This window comes from Ambystoma mexicanum, chromosome 10, assembly GCF_040938575.1.
Source record: "Ambystoma mexicanum isolate Mex_15411 chromosome 10, UKY_AmexF1_1, whole genome shotgun sequence".
Classification (NCBI taxonomy): domain Eukaryota; kingdom Metazoa; phylum Chordata; class Amphibia; order Caudata; family Ambystomatidae; genus Ambystoma; species Ambystoma mexicanum.
In genome coordinates this window covers 444,958,603-444,976,135 of record NC_090932.1, presented here as the reverse complement: position 1 = coordinate 444,976,135, position 17,533 = coordinate 444,958,603, and the positions used below count along the sequence as shown (strand labels likewise).

Genomic DNA, 17,533 nt, shown 5'->3' with positions numbered 1-17,533 from the left:
GAGTCCATCGACTGATTCCGGTAAACAAGTTTTTTCTTTTTTTATTGGCCTCCTCCTGAAGCTAGTCATCATCTGTTCATCAAAAATACCATCACCCTTTGGTATAATACTATTATGCACTGGTCGGGTCCAAGCTGAGAAATTTAATTCCTTAAGCAATACTACCATATTTCAAGGGCAACACTAGGTGGTAATGGGAATTGGCCCAAGCTAAAGGCCTAAGACGAGGGCCATTTCCACTTGTTGAAAGACGAGAGAAGGGGGGCATTATTGCTATTAGAGCACTCTAACCAATGAGGATAGAATCTTTTGTTTAAGACTAGTAGAAACATTGGAATGTTGGGACAAAGGATGCGTACCAGCTATTAGTACTCAGCGAGGGCGCAATCAGAATGAAAGAGACATTCTGATTGTCCCTCGCCGAGTCATTACCAGGTCGGGAATCCCTCTGTTGGGATTCCGCGGCCTTTGTCTCCAGCGGGGGCGTGGCAGCCCCTCAGCCAATGAGGATGCTCGAAGCAGGGCCATCCCCGCTCCGAGCCTCCACACAGCTGAGAGTCTGCCTTTGCCGCCCGCCGGGGACTGAGGTAAGGTTTTTTTTTTCTCCATCCCCTTTCCTCCCTCCACCCACCTCCCTGCCCTCCCCACTCCACTTACCTTCTATCCCTTGCTCCCCGGTGGGGGACGATGGCAGCCTCCTGCTGTGTGGAGACTCGGAGCCGGGCCATCCCCACTCTGAGCCTCCACACGGCTGGAGGCTTCCATCGTCCCCACTGGGGACCCAGGTAGGTTTTTTTTTCTCCCCTCCCTTCTGCCCTCCCAACCGCACTTACCTTCTTTTTATTTCGGGAGCGTACGCGCTGGAAACGTTTCTGTTTCCAGCGCATCCGCTCCTGAGGGCCGAAATGGAAAGGGAAAACTGACTACATTTTCCCTTTCCCGGCGGCCATTTTCTTTGTTGTTTTTTCTCTTTTCCTGAAACGTTTTGGGACAAAAAAAATGCTTTTAGTGCCCCGGTCACGCAGTTTTTGTGGGCCGGGCACTAATAGCTATTTGCCCCTCACAGTGGGGGCATTACCGACTCTGGTAATGCCCCGGGCCCTTCGTTAAGGCACAAGCATAGCTTGGGCCTATAACTATGGGCCCTGGGGCATTTCCTGAGTCGGTAAAGCCCCCGCCGGGAGGGGTATATTGCTTTATTAATGCCCTTTGATAGTGCTTTGTCTGCAGTGGAACTGGCAACATTCCAATGTACTAATTTGTGGTAACCCCTATGATTTCTGTTCAGCCTCCACTTTCCTATTCGTTTTTTGGGGACATGCAAGCCCATATTCGTTGGTGAATAGGTTAACTGTCACTAGCACTCACAGACCATCGCACACCCCTACATTAACTGAGTGAAACATGTGTGTAAATACATTTACATCCAAGACCCTCCCACATACGGATATCACTTTATCTCAGGAGGATAGCTCAGAGGCAACATGCTCGTCTTGGAAGCACAGGTTCGATCCTGTGGTTATTAAGCGCGTTATAAATAACCTATCATGTCATATCATATTTCCCAGTAAAACCCTCGAAAACGTATCTTATGTTTAAGAAAGGCCAAACAGCATGTTTTTCAGGCAGGCCGATGGGGCAGGTCCTCCACCAGCATGTCAGTGAAAGAGTGACATTTCAGCATCGGAATTTCAACATGCAACTCGGGCTAGTTCCACTGAGCAAATGGTCCATGATAACTGTAGGGCTAACTCCAGTCTGGCCACGGTTCCTGGACCATCATTCGAGACCCGTTCAGAATAATCACCCAACCGAGAGCATTCAATGGTTGCAAACTACCAGCAGCAGACCACTCAACTGAGCATCGGGATCCACTTGCTCCCTGTGCCACTGAATAACTGGAACAGAGTCAGGGCCTTTATACTTGTTCCATACAAATGGGACTAGAGCCTCAGGGGGGGCCCCCAGCAACTGCTCCCACGTCGCTGGTCAGCAGTTTTATAACATGGAAATATATTCAATTCTATGGTACTTTCGATCTAGGGTTTAAAATGGGCGCTTTGAGCTTGTTTTGCTGGAGCTCTTCTGCCCGTCGCTTCCCTTGGGGTATCCAGAAGTGTTATGACCTTGTTGCCTTTTAACACTGGTTCCTGCACATCAGCTACTTGCTGACAAAGAAGGATTTATAGCTTGCTGGCGGACATTGTCTTTCAGCTCCCTGTTGGCTGGCCTTCTCATGATAATTGGTGGTTAATACCCAGCTGTATTTCTTGGTCTCCATTATAATGTACACACTCCACCGGTGCCTCATACTGTTTTCATCTCTAAGCAAGGGGGGCCCGCCAACCATCATGTTGAAATGGAGCCCCAGACCTCTTCACCCGAGCCTGCCAAAACTAAACTAAATTAAGTAATGTGGCATTGGATTTGCTTTCATCGCTTGATCATAATAATCATGCCGATTTTCAATGTGATGACAATACAGTTACGTCAATTCTGTGTCCATTTCATCTGCTAATTGCTTTGATCAGACTCTGTTTGCTCTTGAGGTATGAACTCTTTCTGATTTCCCTGCTTCCAGGTGATAAAGGCCATTGACGAGGGTTACCGCCTGCCTCCGCCCATGGACTGTTCCATCGTGCTCCACCAGCTCATGCTGGACTGCTGGCAGAAGTGCCGCGGGGACAGGCCCAAGTTCGGGCAGATTGTCAACATCCTGGACAAGCTCATCCGCAACCCCAGCAGCCTGAAGCAGCTGGCCAACACCTGCGTGTGGTAAGCGGCCAGGGAATGGACCATATGCACGAGTTGTAGAGGGACACCCGCAGTAAGTGGGCTACAAAAAGCAACCTGTCCTTCATATACCAGAGAGTGGTTGTCACGCAAACAGGAAGCTCTGTGTTACAGAAGCTTGCCACTATATTGATGAAGGGACTGGCTATGGGATTTATTGGCAATAATGTACTATGATTGGTTCAAATTCTTGAGTGAGAGGCTTGCGGACAGACACGGATGGGGCAAAGAGAATACATGATCAGGCAGAGAACCAAGAGCGGGTGTGGGCGCAGAAGGCAGGAGATGTGTGACATCTGAGTCAGTCGACTAAGATCACAGTCGTGTCTTTCTTTATTCTGGGTGCTGAATTGGAATATTGAGGAGGTCAGATATAGGTGCTCTCTTGCACTGTGACGATCCAATGGTATTTGCCTTTATTTTTAATTGTAATTGAACTAGCTTCTAAATTGATCATGTATTCGAGCTCTGGCACCCCACTGGGATGGAGAACATTTAGATGTAATAATAACGTAGGGGATCCTTTGGTAACCGTTAGACACTCCTTTTCCTAGACCCACAATGAGGACATTACAGCGGTAGTGTTGTGCATTAATCCACAGGCGCACTGCCTTCCATTTTGGGAGCCCCATCAGAAACACTCAGGAGACTGAGCATGATGTTCAAACACAACTTCACAAGATTCCTTAATAGCACTGCCTGCTTCCAATGTGCCAAGCTTGCCTAAAGGCCAAACTAGAGCTTTACACTGGATTAGGACTCCTGGGAGCGAGTCTGATTGGGTGTGAGGGGAAGCAGAGGTTGCTGTATAAGCCAATTGGCTTATGGTGGAATCCTACACTGTGCAGCCATTCCAAGTTTGCATTGCCCACAACCCCATCTTTGAGATTCGGTGGCTGGTCAGTAAAGTGACCCATGCTCTGGTCATGATCAATGCCCACATTGTCCTGGAGCGTTGCTAATACTAATGGGTCACAACCCAGACAAGAAATACGTCATTGTTGGAGACTGTGAGTGACTGCTCGAGGGACGCAGGTATGCACTAACATGTCTCTTCCCTTTCTCAATGCTCTTTCCTTAGAAGGTAAATCTGACAACTCAGTTTGGTCTTCAGGGTCCAGCCTTTGGTTCCACTCACTGGGTTGGTGAAGTTCCAAATGCAGCCCCTGCTGCTACCACAGTTGGTAGCTGCCTAAGACTGTCTTAATGCAGCACAGGCCCTGGCAGTTCCACAGAGAATTGCTATCTTTCCATGCAAGCCTTGTTAGGAGTAGGAAGGAACATGATAGATAGGGACTCCTATTTCCTGTAAATTCCATAGCAAATAAATACTGTCCAGAAATGAATTGCACAAAGTAGGGACAATGGTAAGTCTGTGCGCCTCTCTTCGTTGTCTAGGGTGGGTGTTCAGTGTGAGTAAGCCGGCTGCAGTAACCGAACTCTGGCTGCTAACCTCCTAATCAGACAAGATGAAGATAGCATTTGTATGTAGTTAGGTGTGGCTCTGTGCCAAGGCCAAGACATATTCAGTCAGAAGATGACATATAAAAGAGTATTGATTAAAGCTTGTATCCAAAGGGTCGGTATCAGCATTCTAATACAGTCCTAGAATGTGTGTATTTCTATTCAAGCCTTTCGGTTACAGCAACTTTAGGCTGATGGTGGCATGTGTAATGTTTCACCCAGAGGGAGGCTTTGTCAAGGCCATTTGGCGTGAGTTATCAACTTTAGAATCACAGAACACAGGTCAACCTTTTGGGAGTCACAGGTGGTTGTGGGTTCGTAGTATTGTGCAGAAAATTGTATGAATTGATACCAAACGTTATATTCACAGCCCAGTGTGTAGTTGGCACCCTATCTTACAGTGTTTATCATCCTTGATATTGATGTTTTATTTATATCGCGCTCGTTCACAAGTGTTTTAGAGCGCGCGATTAATAAGAGTTAGCATTTGCGAAGCTATGTACAATATCAATTGCATACAGTTTGCATTGAGAATCTCAGAAGACTGCCATTTATATACATTGAGGCCAATGCCCACTTGGTTATTAATCCTGTGTGTGAGAGGGCAGAGAAAAAGGGAGGACAAGAATGAAGAGGAGAGTTAGGGAACTTTAGGTAAATAGTTTTAGCTGAAAAATAGCATGAAGAGTAAGGTGTAGACCAAGCAACCAACCCATTTGCCTCAAAATGGCATGGTGAGGATCTCCCGTGTGATCGATCTTCAGTATATAGAAGTTGAAGTTAGATAGGGTCTACGTTTATATATAGCATTAGTGGAAGTGCACCGTTAAATCCCAGTTTCTAGTTGCATGGATGTAATCCCAGTGTGTTGGGGAACATATGGTGCCTATGGGTGAGAGGTTGTCTATTCATATGCATCATCGTGCCACAGCATATAATCCAGACTTCAAGATGGTGTGTTCACTCAATGTAGCAGAGCACCGGCATCCAGAAACCAGTTCATGCGATCCACTACTCCTAATCGGGTAAGAGGACAACAGGCAACCCTAAAGCCTCCCCATCCTTTCAACTGTTGGCCAACTCTGCCAGCAGGTTAATGATCTTGTTCTCCCTACAGGAGAACCGTTACTATTCAGGAGGAAGTTAATTGGACAACTGCCTCCTCATCTAAGTATTCACCAGGATCTTGCAAAGAACCATCCAGATAAACTGAGCTACGGTATCACTCAAGTCCCTAGTTAGTCATTCGCACAGGCCATTATGGCTCAAATAGTGCCACGCCACACCACCTGCTGAAACGCTGCAACATACTAATTAAACATGAGTATACCTACAATATTATGACTAGGCATTACAGCATCCTTCTCAACCTAGTATAACTATTGGCCCATATATGACTGCTCCCCAATCATGCCACTCTCCTAACATGAGCATTACGTAGATGGCCAGGGTTTTAACACAGCCCTTATCTGATCAAATAGAAGACCACAACTGTCTTAAATGACACCTTATCACATAGCCTTGCTGCTCTGCCATCCAAAACCTAGTACTCACCAGTGCAATCCAACTATTACCACTTAGCGACCCAACTAGCTTCAGTGCGGTGTTGTATCACTGCTCTCCCCAATACTAGCTCCCTAACCTATGTCACTCTCCCAACAGGAATACTGTTTTAATTCAGACTGAGCATGTTCGACAACGGTCCTATCACTGAAACCATTTCTAGGATCTCGGTCCACGTTATCCAGGTAATACAACTCATGGTCTCGTCATACTCCCCACAGTCCCAATTATTTGACTACACCACCAGTAGTGGCACAACTGGAACCCGATGATATCAACATGCTATCATCTTGCCAAAAACTTAGTAATCACCAATGTAGGGACGCTGATGAATAGACAACCTCTCATGCATGGGCACCATATGTTCCTGAACACATTGGGATTACAACTAGCAATTGGGCTATAACGTTGCGCTAACACCAATGCTATATATAAACCTACACCGATCTAACTTCAACTTATACATTCTGAGCATCGATCACACAGGAGATCCTCACCATATCATTTTGAAAAAAATGGGTTGATTGCTTTGGTCTACACCTTACTGTTGTTGCTATTCTTCAGCTAGAACTATTTACCTGAAGATCCCTAGTTCTCCTGTTCATTCTTTTCCTCCCTCTTTCTCTGCCCTCTCACACACAGTATTAATAATCAAATGGGGTTGGCCCCAATGCATATAAATGACAGTCTTCTGACATGATCAATGCAAACTGTATATCCAAGTAGTTAGTAATATTGGGATATGTATGCATGCAATTGATACATACTGGACAGTGAATATAACATTTGGTATCAATTCATACCATTTTCTGCACAATAATACTAACCCACAACCTTCTGTGACTCTGAACAGGTTGTCATGCATTCTGTGTCTCTAATGTTGACAACTCACGCCAAATATCCTTCACAAACCTGCATCAGGTTGAAACATTTGCACGTGCCACCATCAGATTAATGTTGGCTCTAACAGAAAGGCTTGAATAGAAATACTCAAAATCAAGGACTGTATTAGAATGCTGATACTGACCAGTTGGATACAACCTGTACTACATACTCTTATATATATCATCTTGTGACTGAATATTTCTTGGTCTTGATGCAGAACCACACCTAACTACATAACAACTGTTCAGAAATGTAGACATATTATTTTGGCCTTTCAAACAGATGTAGAGACATATGCATCCACCCGAAAGTCTAAATCTTGCATCTCCCCCCCTGATCTTCTGCAGGCAGGATCCAAGTTTGCAGGACACCTTCCCTGTGACGACAATGGAGGAGTGGCTGGAAGCGATCAAGATGACCCAGTACAAGGACAACTTCACCCTGGCAGGATACGTCACCCTGGACTCTGTGGTGTTCTTGAACGGCAGGTGAGTGGAGCAAGGCCCTTTGATGTTTGTTCTTTGTCCAGCAATCCCTCTTAGCGTAGACATGCACATAAACCTTCATTAGATAAAGGCTACTCTTAGAACCTAGCTGGTGTTGAGGAATGCCACAGATCTCCCAGTGTGTAGGACGCCAGAGAGGACAGCTCTTCTTCAGTATCCTGTCCAAAAACGAATGAATACTGTCAGGATTGCGTAGGACCAGCAACGCGGGGTGATCGTAGCATGCGCTGAATGAATCTTATACCAAAGTCTCACCGTCCGAGAAAGCTGCTGTCTGTTCTGTCAGGCTTCCACCGCTTCAACCCTCTCCTGCCAAACCCCCATCGTCATTGGACATTTAAAAAAAAAATGTTTCTCTTGCCTGCTTCCTCCTCCTTCATGTGTTCCGGTCCGCATCACTGCTGGCAGCAAATTAGCCATCTTTGTTTTTTTGTTTTATTTACTGGTAAAAGATATTGTGCTATCTATGTTCAATTTTCTTCCCTAAATAAAAATGCATTATTACCTCTCTCCTATTCATGGAGTTCTAATGGCATAATGCGTTGGGTGTTCATCAGTAATGACTTGCTAATGGATCGCTGCCCTCATTAAAAGGTTCTCACTTTGCTCAGTCCAATGAGCATCGGCCATACCCTGTATACGGACCGCCACTCAAGTCATTATTGCCTCGTTGTTACTAATCATATTGAATCTGTTAAATCATAATCATTTTTCCTGATGCTTTCTTGTTCCTGCTGAGACCATAAATTAACAAATGGAAGATGTTGATTAAAATGTAATCAAATGTAGTCCAACAAACATAATTACATTAATTTAGCTCAATGCACAAAACATCCAAGATCATTTCAATTCAAAGGACGTATGCAGAAACAAATAGTGTCCTGGCAGCTAAGATCTAGAGTCTACAGTTGCTATCTCAATGCAAGTGCATACGCAACTCCAGGAGGGGAGCTTGTGAGGTTGGGGTATTCTACACCGCACAGTGTTCTGCCTGAATTCAGGCCGAGATGGTGGCGGTGGTAGGCATGCCAGTCTCCGCCCTCCTCCTTCGTATGTGTGACAATCGGACAGGGTGGATCCCAGTGCCAGAAGGATATCTTGCTGTAGTCATGGCTCTGCACTTATCCTGCTGGTATATCCAATGAGGCGCAGAGAACCTGAATCTACAGATGCCCTTTGAGACAGACAAGCTAAGCTCTATTTGGGAAAACATGTTTCTGACATGGGGACAACTGGGCAAATCTCATCATGTTCATGTGCTGTTGGGAAAAGAAGGACACATGTTTTTCTTTTTTATTATTTGAGGACGCAAATGAGCCATGGTAGGTGGGAAACTCTGATCTTTGAGGGGCAACATCAACAAATTACAAAGACTTAACTTCCTCAAACAATGTATTACAACTAATGTAATCAGTCCCATCTTTACCTTATGCGTGATATTGTCCAAACTGGCACAGGAGTGCTTATGTTTCTTTAAAAGTATGCGTTTCTACATTATTTGTAAAAGGCTTTGTTATGAAAATCTTAATTCTACAAGTTGATACAAAGCAGATTTTTATCACTTCAAGAATGTGAGTTTGACATCAATGTCTCAATTCTTTACACACAACATGTATCTATAGTCCCCCTTTTCACACTTGCAGTACCCAAAGCACTAAGAGGCCTTGCCAGCATCAAACCAACCACCACGGTAATAACCACCCAGAAGCATACCTTAGCATATCGTAGCATAACAGAGCAATTTATTCATGTCCTCTAATTTCTGCTCTGCATACATAGTTATTAACATGTATTCATGTTGGCATCAGCTTGGAAGTTGTTGGTGCAACACAATCTGTTTTTCACTCATTGGCACAATGTGTACTTTCCACTTTACAGTTCTCAAAGAGATTAGCATAAGGTAATGTAAAGTTGCCTTGTCTAGCACACTTCTGCCAATAAGGTTGGCCTCACTGTGCATGGCTCTGTAAGAAAGGAAGGCATGGTGTGTTAGTTGGATAGTGGGAAGGCAGGTGCAGAAACCTTTGGTGTTGATGGATGCAGGTCAGAAGTACCCGTTACCTGTGTGTCGATTTGACAATCTCTGCTTGTGGGTGGTACAGACCGGGCAGGTGTGTCACATGGGCAGCACCAGGATTTTTCAGTGCAAAAATTAAAAGCATGGTTGTTGATAGAAAATGTACAGGGTCTGAATCTATGAAGTACACTAGACCGTCGTCTGTAGGAGTGTGGTAGTTGAAAGGATGCAAGATTTTAGTAGTGAGGAGTTAACTGAGCGATGAGGGCGTGGAGAGTGGCGGTGAGGGTGTTGTCACTTCCTGAATCTTGGTGGCATATTTCACTGAGATTAAAGGTGTGGACCAATACCATACAGGAGAGGTTCCATGCTTGGTTCCCACAGACGGTAGTGCCAAGAGTTTTGAAAAATGCTTGTTGTGAATAAGCCCACGTTTCTGGTGCACAATTTTTAGTTGGTTGCTATTATATTCCTTTTCTTTCAAAGTGGTTGGTTAGAAAGGCAAGTCTTGAGCTGTTTCCTGAAAGTCAGGTGGTTCGCTGCCAGTAGGGGAGTTTTGGGTAGGGTGTTCCACAGTTTCCCTAATTACTAGGGATAGAGGCACATGATGGAGCTATCTAATGGTTAGGCAGGTGTAGAAGTCAGTTCATGTATTATGCAGATGTTATGAGCAAAGCACTATGATAAAGCTTCTAATGTGTTTGGAATGCAGTTATGTACACAGAATCAAATTTTGCAGTGCGCAAGGTGTTCATGTATTGATATTAAGTTAGAGTTGTTATAGATGCCCCTATGAATACAATCGAGTTAATCTAGCTATGTGCTAGGTAGCAGGACAAACAATGAGTCAACTACACAGTAGTGGTTGAGTATAATTCAGTTATATGCTAGATATGCATGGTTGTAGTGTAAAAGCCATAAAAGTGTGAGGACAATGCAATGTTTCAAACTAGCTCTGTTTTGTGTGTATATGTGCACCAACAGAGTCTATGTGACTATGTGCTTGATATGTAGGCAATTACAAAGAGTAAAATGTAGCCATGTGTTAGGTTTTTTAAAATATGTTTTATTGTGTCATGGATTCAAAAATTAAACCTTTCACAAATGACGTACACTGTTAGGTATGCATCTAGCTGTATGGTGAAAACTTGTGATGATTAACTCAATGATTAGCAGCTTATGTTTTATGTTTGCATGCAGACATATAGTTAGCTGTACAGATGTAGTGGATGGTAAACAAAGATTTAGTGTAGAGAATAGCTAGCCACCCAGTCTAACCACAATGAGTTAATATTTTTACCTAGAATTTCAGGCAACAATAGTCGGTCTAGCTATGGGTCATGGGGTTAGCAGTATAATTAGCTATACCAATTAAAATTCTTATGTAAGCAAACAGAATTATTCAATACAACTCAGTGCTAGGTGTTCAGGGGCATATCGTACAAGGTAAACAGTTGTGGTGTGCATACACAAACACACATTAGTCTAACAAGGCTATGCGTCATGTGTACAGGCAATACTACAGTGGGTCAGACCAGCTTGTGTGCCAGTTGTTAGCTGCAGTTTAATTAGCCATACATATGTGTGGCTAGCGTAATGATTTAATATAGCTGTGTGCTAAGGTGTTCAGGCATAGATATCCAAACAGATGTACTGGTACAGATGCACACAGTCTGTAGATTCAGTAAAGTTATGTGCTAGGAATGCAGAGGAACATCTAAGTGTAGATTCATCTTACCTGCATGATGTGTTTTCTCTGCCCTAAATGGTGATGGCATTATGGATGGGACTGGGACACAAGGCGTACAGGCTACCAGGAGGCACCCTTTGCCACTGCTCTTTGCCTGGCTGCCCGGGTAGTGGCTGCCCTGGAATCAGTGCTTAAGAAATGAAGAAGGGGAACGGAAAGAAGGCACAGACAAAGGACCAGACTATAAACACAGTGCACTCTAGGAGCAACCCAGATTTTTTAAAATGTTGCAATTCACAGTAAAAGCATAGATATACCCCTCTAAAAAGGTAACAGAAGTGGTAGACGCGTCTTATAGTTCTAGGACTTGCAGACTGTGTTTTCTTCTCTCTCTCTCCCTGTCTTGCAACATTAATATTCCAATCAACAGCGTTTGGTGAGCTGGACTAACATACTTTGGGCCTCATCACGAGTAGGGCAATATCCACTGGTATACCGCCCAATGCAAATAGCATTACCGCAATTCGATCTGGCGCTACTAGCACTGGATCCCGAGTTGTGGCAATGGTGTTACTCCCCATTCTTTTAAGAGTCCATATGACTCTATGAGGCAGTAATTGCACCGAAAATGGGTGGAAAAGTGGTCAGATTTACCTCCAGCTGAAAGCTGGAGGTAAATCTCAAACTTTCCGCCGAAACTCAGGATTGGGCAGAGCGGAAATGCAGCTGTAATAGCATTACCACTGCATTTTTACCACTCCAACCAACTCCTGATGAGGCCCTCAGCCATCTGACGATACATTTCCATCAGATGTGATTCCACAAAGCTGAACAACACCATCCTAAAGAGCACCAGAAACTTCAAATGCGAGATGTATTAATCGATGCAGCTGTAGAATGTCCTCTATCCTTATCAATGACTTATCCACATGTGCTGTAGACATTTCCTTCACCTGTCACAAATATATGTTCTCTATGTGATTGTGCTTATTTAAATTGTAATGTTGCACATATAATGACCGTGATTGCTTTTTTTTCCCAGTGAACTCAGCAAAATTGGTATCACGCTTGCCGGGCACCAGAAGAAGATTCTCGCCAGCGTACAAAACCTACAGGCTCAGGGGTTGCACCTGCAAGTATAACAGCATTCACCACCCACTTGGACACAGACTTCTGCATTCTGCTTGAGGCGGTGTATTATTAGTAAATACCAAACAGCTTTATGACACACCAGACTTCTGGACCCAATAAATGTGGGAGCTCGGACTCTAAACCACCTCTGTGGAACCGAAGCAGAGGGGCGGCAATCAGACGATTGGTCAAAGGCTGTGGGGCTGTCTTGAAGAGAATGGGACTTGTGGCATAAAAGACCTTTGGTAGGGTGTGTTGGTGGGTGGGAAGATGCCAGCAGCATGCAATCCCTCTTGTCAATGGAACTGAAAGGTTGATGGGTGGAACTTTTCCCAAGAGAAATCCATCAATATAAGATGTCCTTTTCATCCGGTTTTCCTGAGGTCTTGGATGCCAACGAGCAGAAGTATGAAAGCGCTGTTTGAGATTAGGTTGCCAACACAATGTAACCCTGCTCGGGCACTAGCATATAGGACTTGCTTGGTGTCCACCAACACATGCCTATTGCCTTTATATGTACCCTGCAATGGACATAGACCCTCAGGGCAAACAAGAGCAAAAGACAAGGCTCCCTTGGAATGTCTTGGGGGTCTTTGGGCTGAAAGAGCAGCGTGATGGGCCGCAAGGTTGGTCTCTTCATTCAGTGGCCCTGTTTCTTTGGCACTCATGCAGTTTTGAAGAGGGACACGCGTGCAGCAAGGAACTTGACTAAGGATGTTTGTAGGTAATTGCTGGAATGTCTACATGCCAAGAATGATCACTGAAGACACTTGGGCAAGGATGAGGATGATAACACCAGGACAACAAGGACACAGAGAGAGAGAATTGGATGGAAGTCTCCCCTGTGCCCTGGAAGTGGAAAATGTATGATAAATAATAAAAATAGACTTTGACAAGTGACTGGAGGATCTGGTTTAAACTTAGTTGGAAAGTCTTCCATAGGGGGTCTTTCTGATGGAATTAGCTTCCCACTCAATCTGTTCCATGTTTTTTTATTTTGTATTATTGGGGTCTAACAACAATGAAACCCATATGGTCAAATATTACGTTATCAGTCAAGCTGTGATGTTGCAGTAGATTCTATGTGGTGCACCCATCACTGAGACACCAGAGACCCATTTTGTCATAGCTATGCTAATAACACAGAGACTGTTGTAAGACCCCACTACAGGGACGTCACATGAATGAATTTTGCCACAAAAAAGGTTTTTAAGCTTTGATTTTTTAAAGTGATTGGAAATAGCTCGAACCTCTTCCTGTCAATTGCTAGGTGCGCTTTCATTGATGAAAAGAAAACCTAATTTAAGCATCATTTCACATAGTCCTATTTGCAACTGAAATCCCTGATATCAACCTAGGTACATGTTATTGCCTGGGTCCAAATGTTGCCATCACTGATGTGGCTATGATCCCATGAGCATCCACAACATATATAACCCTCTACAGGTGAACTCTCCATTTCCCACATCATTCATTGCACCATTGAGGAGGAGCCCTCTTACCCCATGTCCTTTATGAGTGAAAATTGCATAACTTTCGTTTTTGGATGAATCCCTTATTCGTTGACTCCTTCTTCATTCTTTGGCCTGTGAATTCAAGATTTCTGGCCATGAGGTCTGAAATGTTGCATACCCAAGACCAATAGCCATTTCTATCAATGTTCTTGTCTCACCCCTTCTGTATAACAGCATGGATACAGGTATGTCCCTCATCATTAGTGGGTGTGGCTCTCTTTATTGCACCACAGTCACACTGCTTCCTTCTGCATCACTTTGGCCCTTGTCCACATACTTCCTTTTGAAGGTGGCAGGCCCTCCTACACCCCTATCCACCTGCTACTCACCCCCAGCCCCTCATTCAGCATCCCTTCTGCCTAACCAGGCTTCCGCTCTCATTTTGCAGGGTACTTCACTGCAGTTCCACTGGATTCAAACTACACACATCTCAGAGCCACCCTCCAACATAACCATCCCCCTTCGCCTGCTTGTTCTCTAGCTCCCATCCGCAGGTAACCTTGCCTGACTGCACCTCCTGTTAGTTTCCCAGTTCCTGCTTGTGCTCTGCAACCTGCCGAGGGCCTCAATGAGGTAAATGAGGCAGCGAGGTACACGTACTGCACACCGGCACACTTGACGCATGGTTTCTTCCATGAACCATGTCTGTTGCCTGCTTTGTTACTTGCACCTCATATGCACATTCTGTCATGAAATATCAACTAAACCATGTCGCTGCTGGAGGGATGATGTGTGGCATGTACACATGAAGGAGACAGGCACCGCTCGTGATGAGACAGTGAGGGAGTATTGGGAAATGGAGTTTAGCAATATTGAAGACCTACAGGGACAAATATACATCTCATTAACAAACTGTATATGAGTCATATGAAACTGGACATGTCTGATTGATTAGCCTTGTGTAGGGGAAGGGGTTACTGAACAGGCATTACTTGTGTCAGTGTCAAGAGAGTGGTTGCAATGCGAGACGGAGCTTACTGAGACTAACTGCAAACTACCATCACTGCAAACCTCTTTTTACCGTGGGTTTATCCTTTCCTTCCCTCTGACCAGCATTGCATGCGCTCCATTGCAAATGACTAGTCACGCCTTCCTACTGCCACAATGGCTCCCCATACCTCATCCCCATGCAATTTTCCAAGTCTTCACCTGGTCTATCTATTTCTCCCTCTTCCTTCGCCGCACCTTTTTCACTCTTCCTATTCTCCAGCAGCCCATGGTCTGATTACCCCTGGTGGGGGCACAATACACTCCCTCGTGAATGAGGGGGAGGTTGTAAGACCACCCAGGGGTGATGGGCTCTGTTCAAAACTTAATGGACCCACCATAACTGGAAACCAAATCCCATTTAATGGTGAATGTGGTACCATGGGTGGGGACTGGAGTGAATAGGATGAGAAGAAGTCATGCCCTCTAGCCAAGCGCATAAAGCAACTGATAGCCTGTGCCTCTACTAGTTCACACCTGTATAGTCCACTATATTTAATTTGAAAAAAACATTTATTTATTGTGATTCTGGGTGTTCATACTCAACCTTACACACGCATTTAACAAAAATGACACCACAGCGGAGGGCCCTTCCTCTCCTCCCAATACAAAGCTTACATGAAGGTGCATTTTTGTCAACATGCACAAGGGTTGTTTGTGTCAGATATCCATTCCCTCCTTTTCCATAGAAGTATAAGTCCCAATGTAGTTGCTTACCGTGCCACAGACCTCCTCTCAGAGGCCAGCAATGCATTCATTTGCGTCATTGAAGCTTGTCGTGTTCCAGTTAACCCCAGTCCAATCACCAAACATCATATGGACACCAACACTTCGGATCCAGGTATTATGTAGATTATGAGGTAACTTCTTTACTACTGCCTGCAGCTGACCAACTTTGTGGTCAAGGACGTGTGTTGATTAACCATGCTGACATCACTGTTAGAGAGACAAAGGCAAGGGCAAATAAGGGAAACAGTCAATGTATGTACATTATTCACTACAAATGTGGTCAGTAATGTGATGACCTTAAAAAGGATGAGTTCTACTGTCTACTTTATTTCTCACAGGAAGCTTCTATTTGAAACCTGCTCCTTTTCAGAATGGACACAACTTGTTTTTGATCTGAGACCTTTCACTACTTGATGTGAGGAGCTCAGGGTTTGGGAGGGAGAGAAACGAGTGAGAGGCTTGCTGTGTCCATCCATTGCATTTGGCAGAGCTCTGAGCAACCTAAAATTAATTATCGCAGAACTTATATGATATGATATTTTATTTATATCGCGCTCGTACACAGGTGTTTCAGAGCGCAACCAGGCGAAGGGAGGGGAACAGGGGAGAAGCAAAAACAATGATCTTACTAGGCCCAGTGACATTGAGAACGAAAGTTATACATTAACCATCAAGATGCCGAATTGCACAACAGTGTTGAAATCCACAACCATTATTTGCGCATACGCATCTGGATATATACATAGCCAAATGCGAGTTTGCACAGTTCTGCAGATTTGCGGGGGGAAAGTGAATTGGCACAGTAATGTTAATACCCCATCGTCGAGCCAATCTTGACACCTGCATCCTGCTGTCTTGCCGTATACTTAAGCTCCACTCGTGTTTCACCTGTGTGCTCGTTTGCCTTATGCAGTTTCTTCACAGGACCTTTTTAAGTGCATGGACACATTTCCAGATATTATAAAATATTACCATGATGGTCTCTTTTCTATGTCTGCTCTCATGGCGTAGATAGACGGAGGGCAATGCGGTCTCCAGCAGGCCACCAGACCTCTCGCACGCGGGACCATGAATCACCAATATGAAAGAATCAGCAACTAAGATCCAGCAGTGCAGCTGTGCACCGGGCTATGAAGCTACCATACCAGCCAGGTCTCCATTCTGACTGAAAGGACTTCCACAATCGAGGAAACATGCACATGCTTGTGCAGTCCTATGCCATCTTGTATGCATAGGGAAGCATGTCTTTATTGAATTGGTCAAGATTTCTGTTTTAAGAAGGTAACCTTGAGGATTTGCTGGTTTGGGGTCACACATGCCATTTCAACACTCCTTCATGTGCTGCATGACTAAAACAAATCATGACTAGCCGAGCATCGCCCAAAGCTGCCTACATGGGTATTGCCATCAGGGTATTTTCAACCAATGGGGCACAAGGTACAAACAAATTATGCGTCTGATACAGACAATATTTTCCATTCGAGCAACCTGTCATGAAATAGGTTTACTCCAAAATGTGATGTTCATTTTCTGTGCAGACACACCTTTCCCAGGACCGGTTATTGACATGACTTTTAGCAAACAATTAATTGTGCTACAAATCTGACATACAAGTGGATTTTAAAAGAAATGTTATTTTGAATGCCATTCCACACTCTATTTTCTCACATTGAGATTTTGTTGTTGGTTTGTAGTTTTACCTCCGCCATTGTAAGAAATAAATGATCATTAAATCAAGGGTCTAACATCATTTACTAATGACTTGTATTTTGTTGTTTATGGGATGTGTTCAATTTTCCTTAGAAAAGATGGTCAGTTTATGGAGAAATTTCCTCTTGAATTTCTTAACACTCTCACAGGGAAACATTGTCCATTTAATTGTGTGTGGATGCTTTGTGTTTGCAGCATATTAAAAGATTTCACGTTACTTTATAACACACATCTTGCTTCTTAACCTTTACGCGTAGTATGTATTGTTCATCATATTTGCACACTTTGATATGTGATCACTGATTGTCATAATTACATAATTGCATATGTAGGAAGTACTACTGTGTAACTGACATGTGCAAAATAACCCAGATGACAAGAAAATATGTATTTTTTAATATAGAGTTAAAGAGTGCACTGGAAGTGATGATAACTTTCATTGGGCCTCATTACGACCCAGGCGGACTTCGCGGTGCTAAATGCACCGCGAAGCATGGCGGAAAGCCGCCGATAGCGCCATGGGGGTTGGCGGATTTACCGCCCC

At 44.2% G+C, this 17,533-nt stretch overlaps 1 protein-coding gene across 2 annotated transcripts in view; it reads left to right on the top strand.

The window, feature by feature from the left end:
* Positions 1 to 17,029, top strand: part of LOC138491479 (ephrin type-A receptor 3-like) — a 642,080-nt gene extending 625,051 nt beyond the window's left edge. For both annotated transcript variants that reach the window (XM_069617996.1, XM_069617995.1), the window contains exons 15-17: positions 2,582 to 2,775; positions 7,053 to 7,193; positions 11,961 to 17,029. In XM_069617996.1, coding sequence (XP_069474097.1) covers positions 2,582 to 2,775; positions 7,053 to 7,193; positions 11,961 to 12,060 — 435 coding nt within the window. In that variant the 3' untranslated portion in view covers positions 12,061 to 17,029. The remainder of the gene's footprint in view (positions 1 to 2,581; positions 2,776 to 7,052; positions 7,194 to 11,960) is intronic.
* The last annotated feature ends 504 nt before the right edge of the window (positions 17,030 to 17,533 follow it).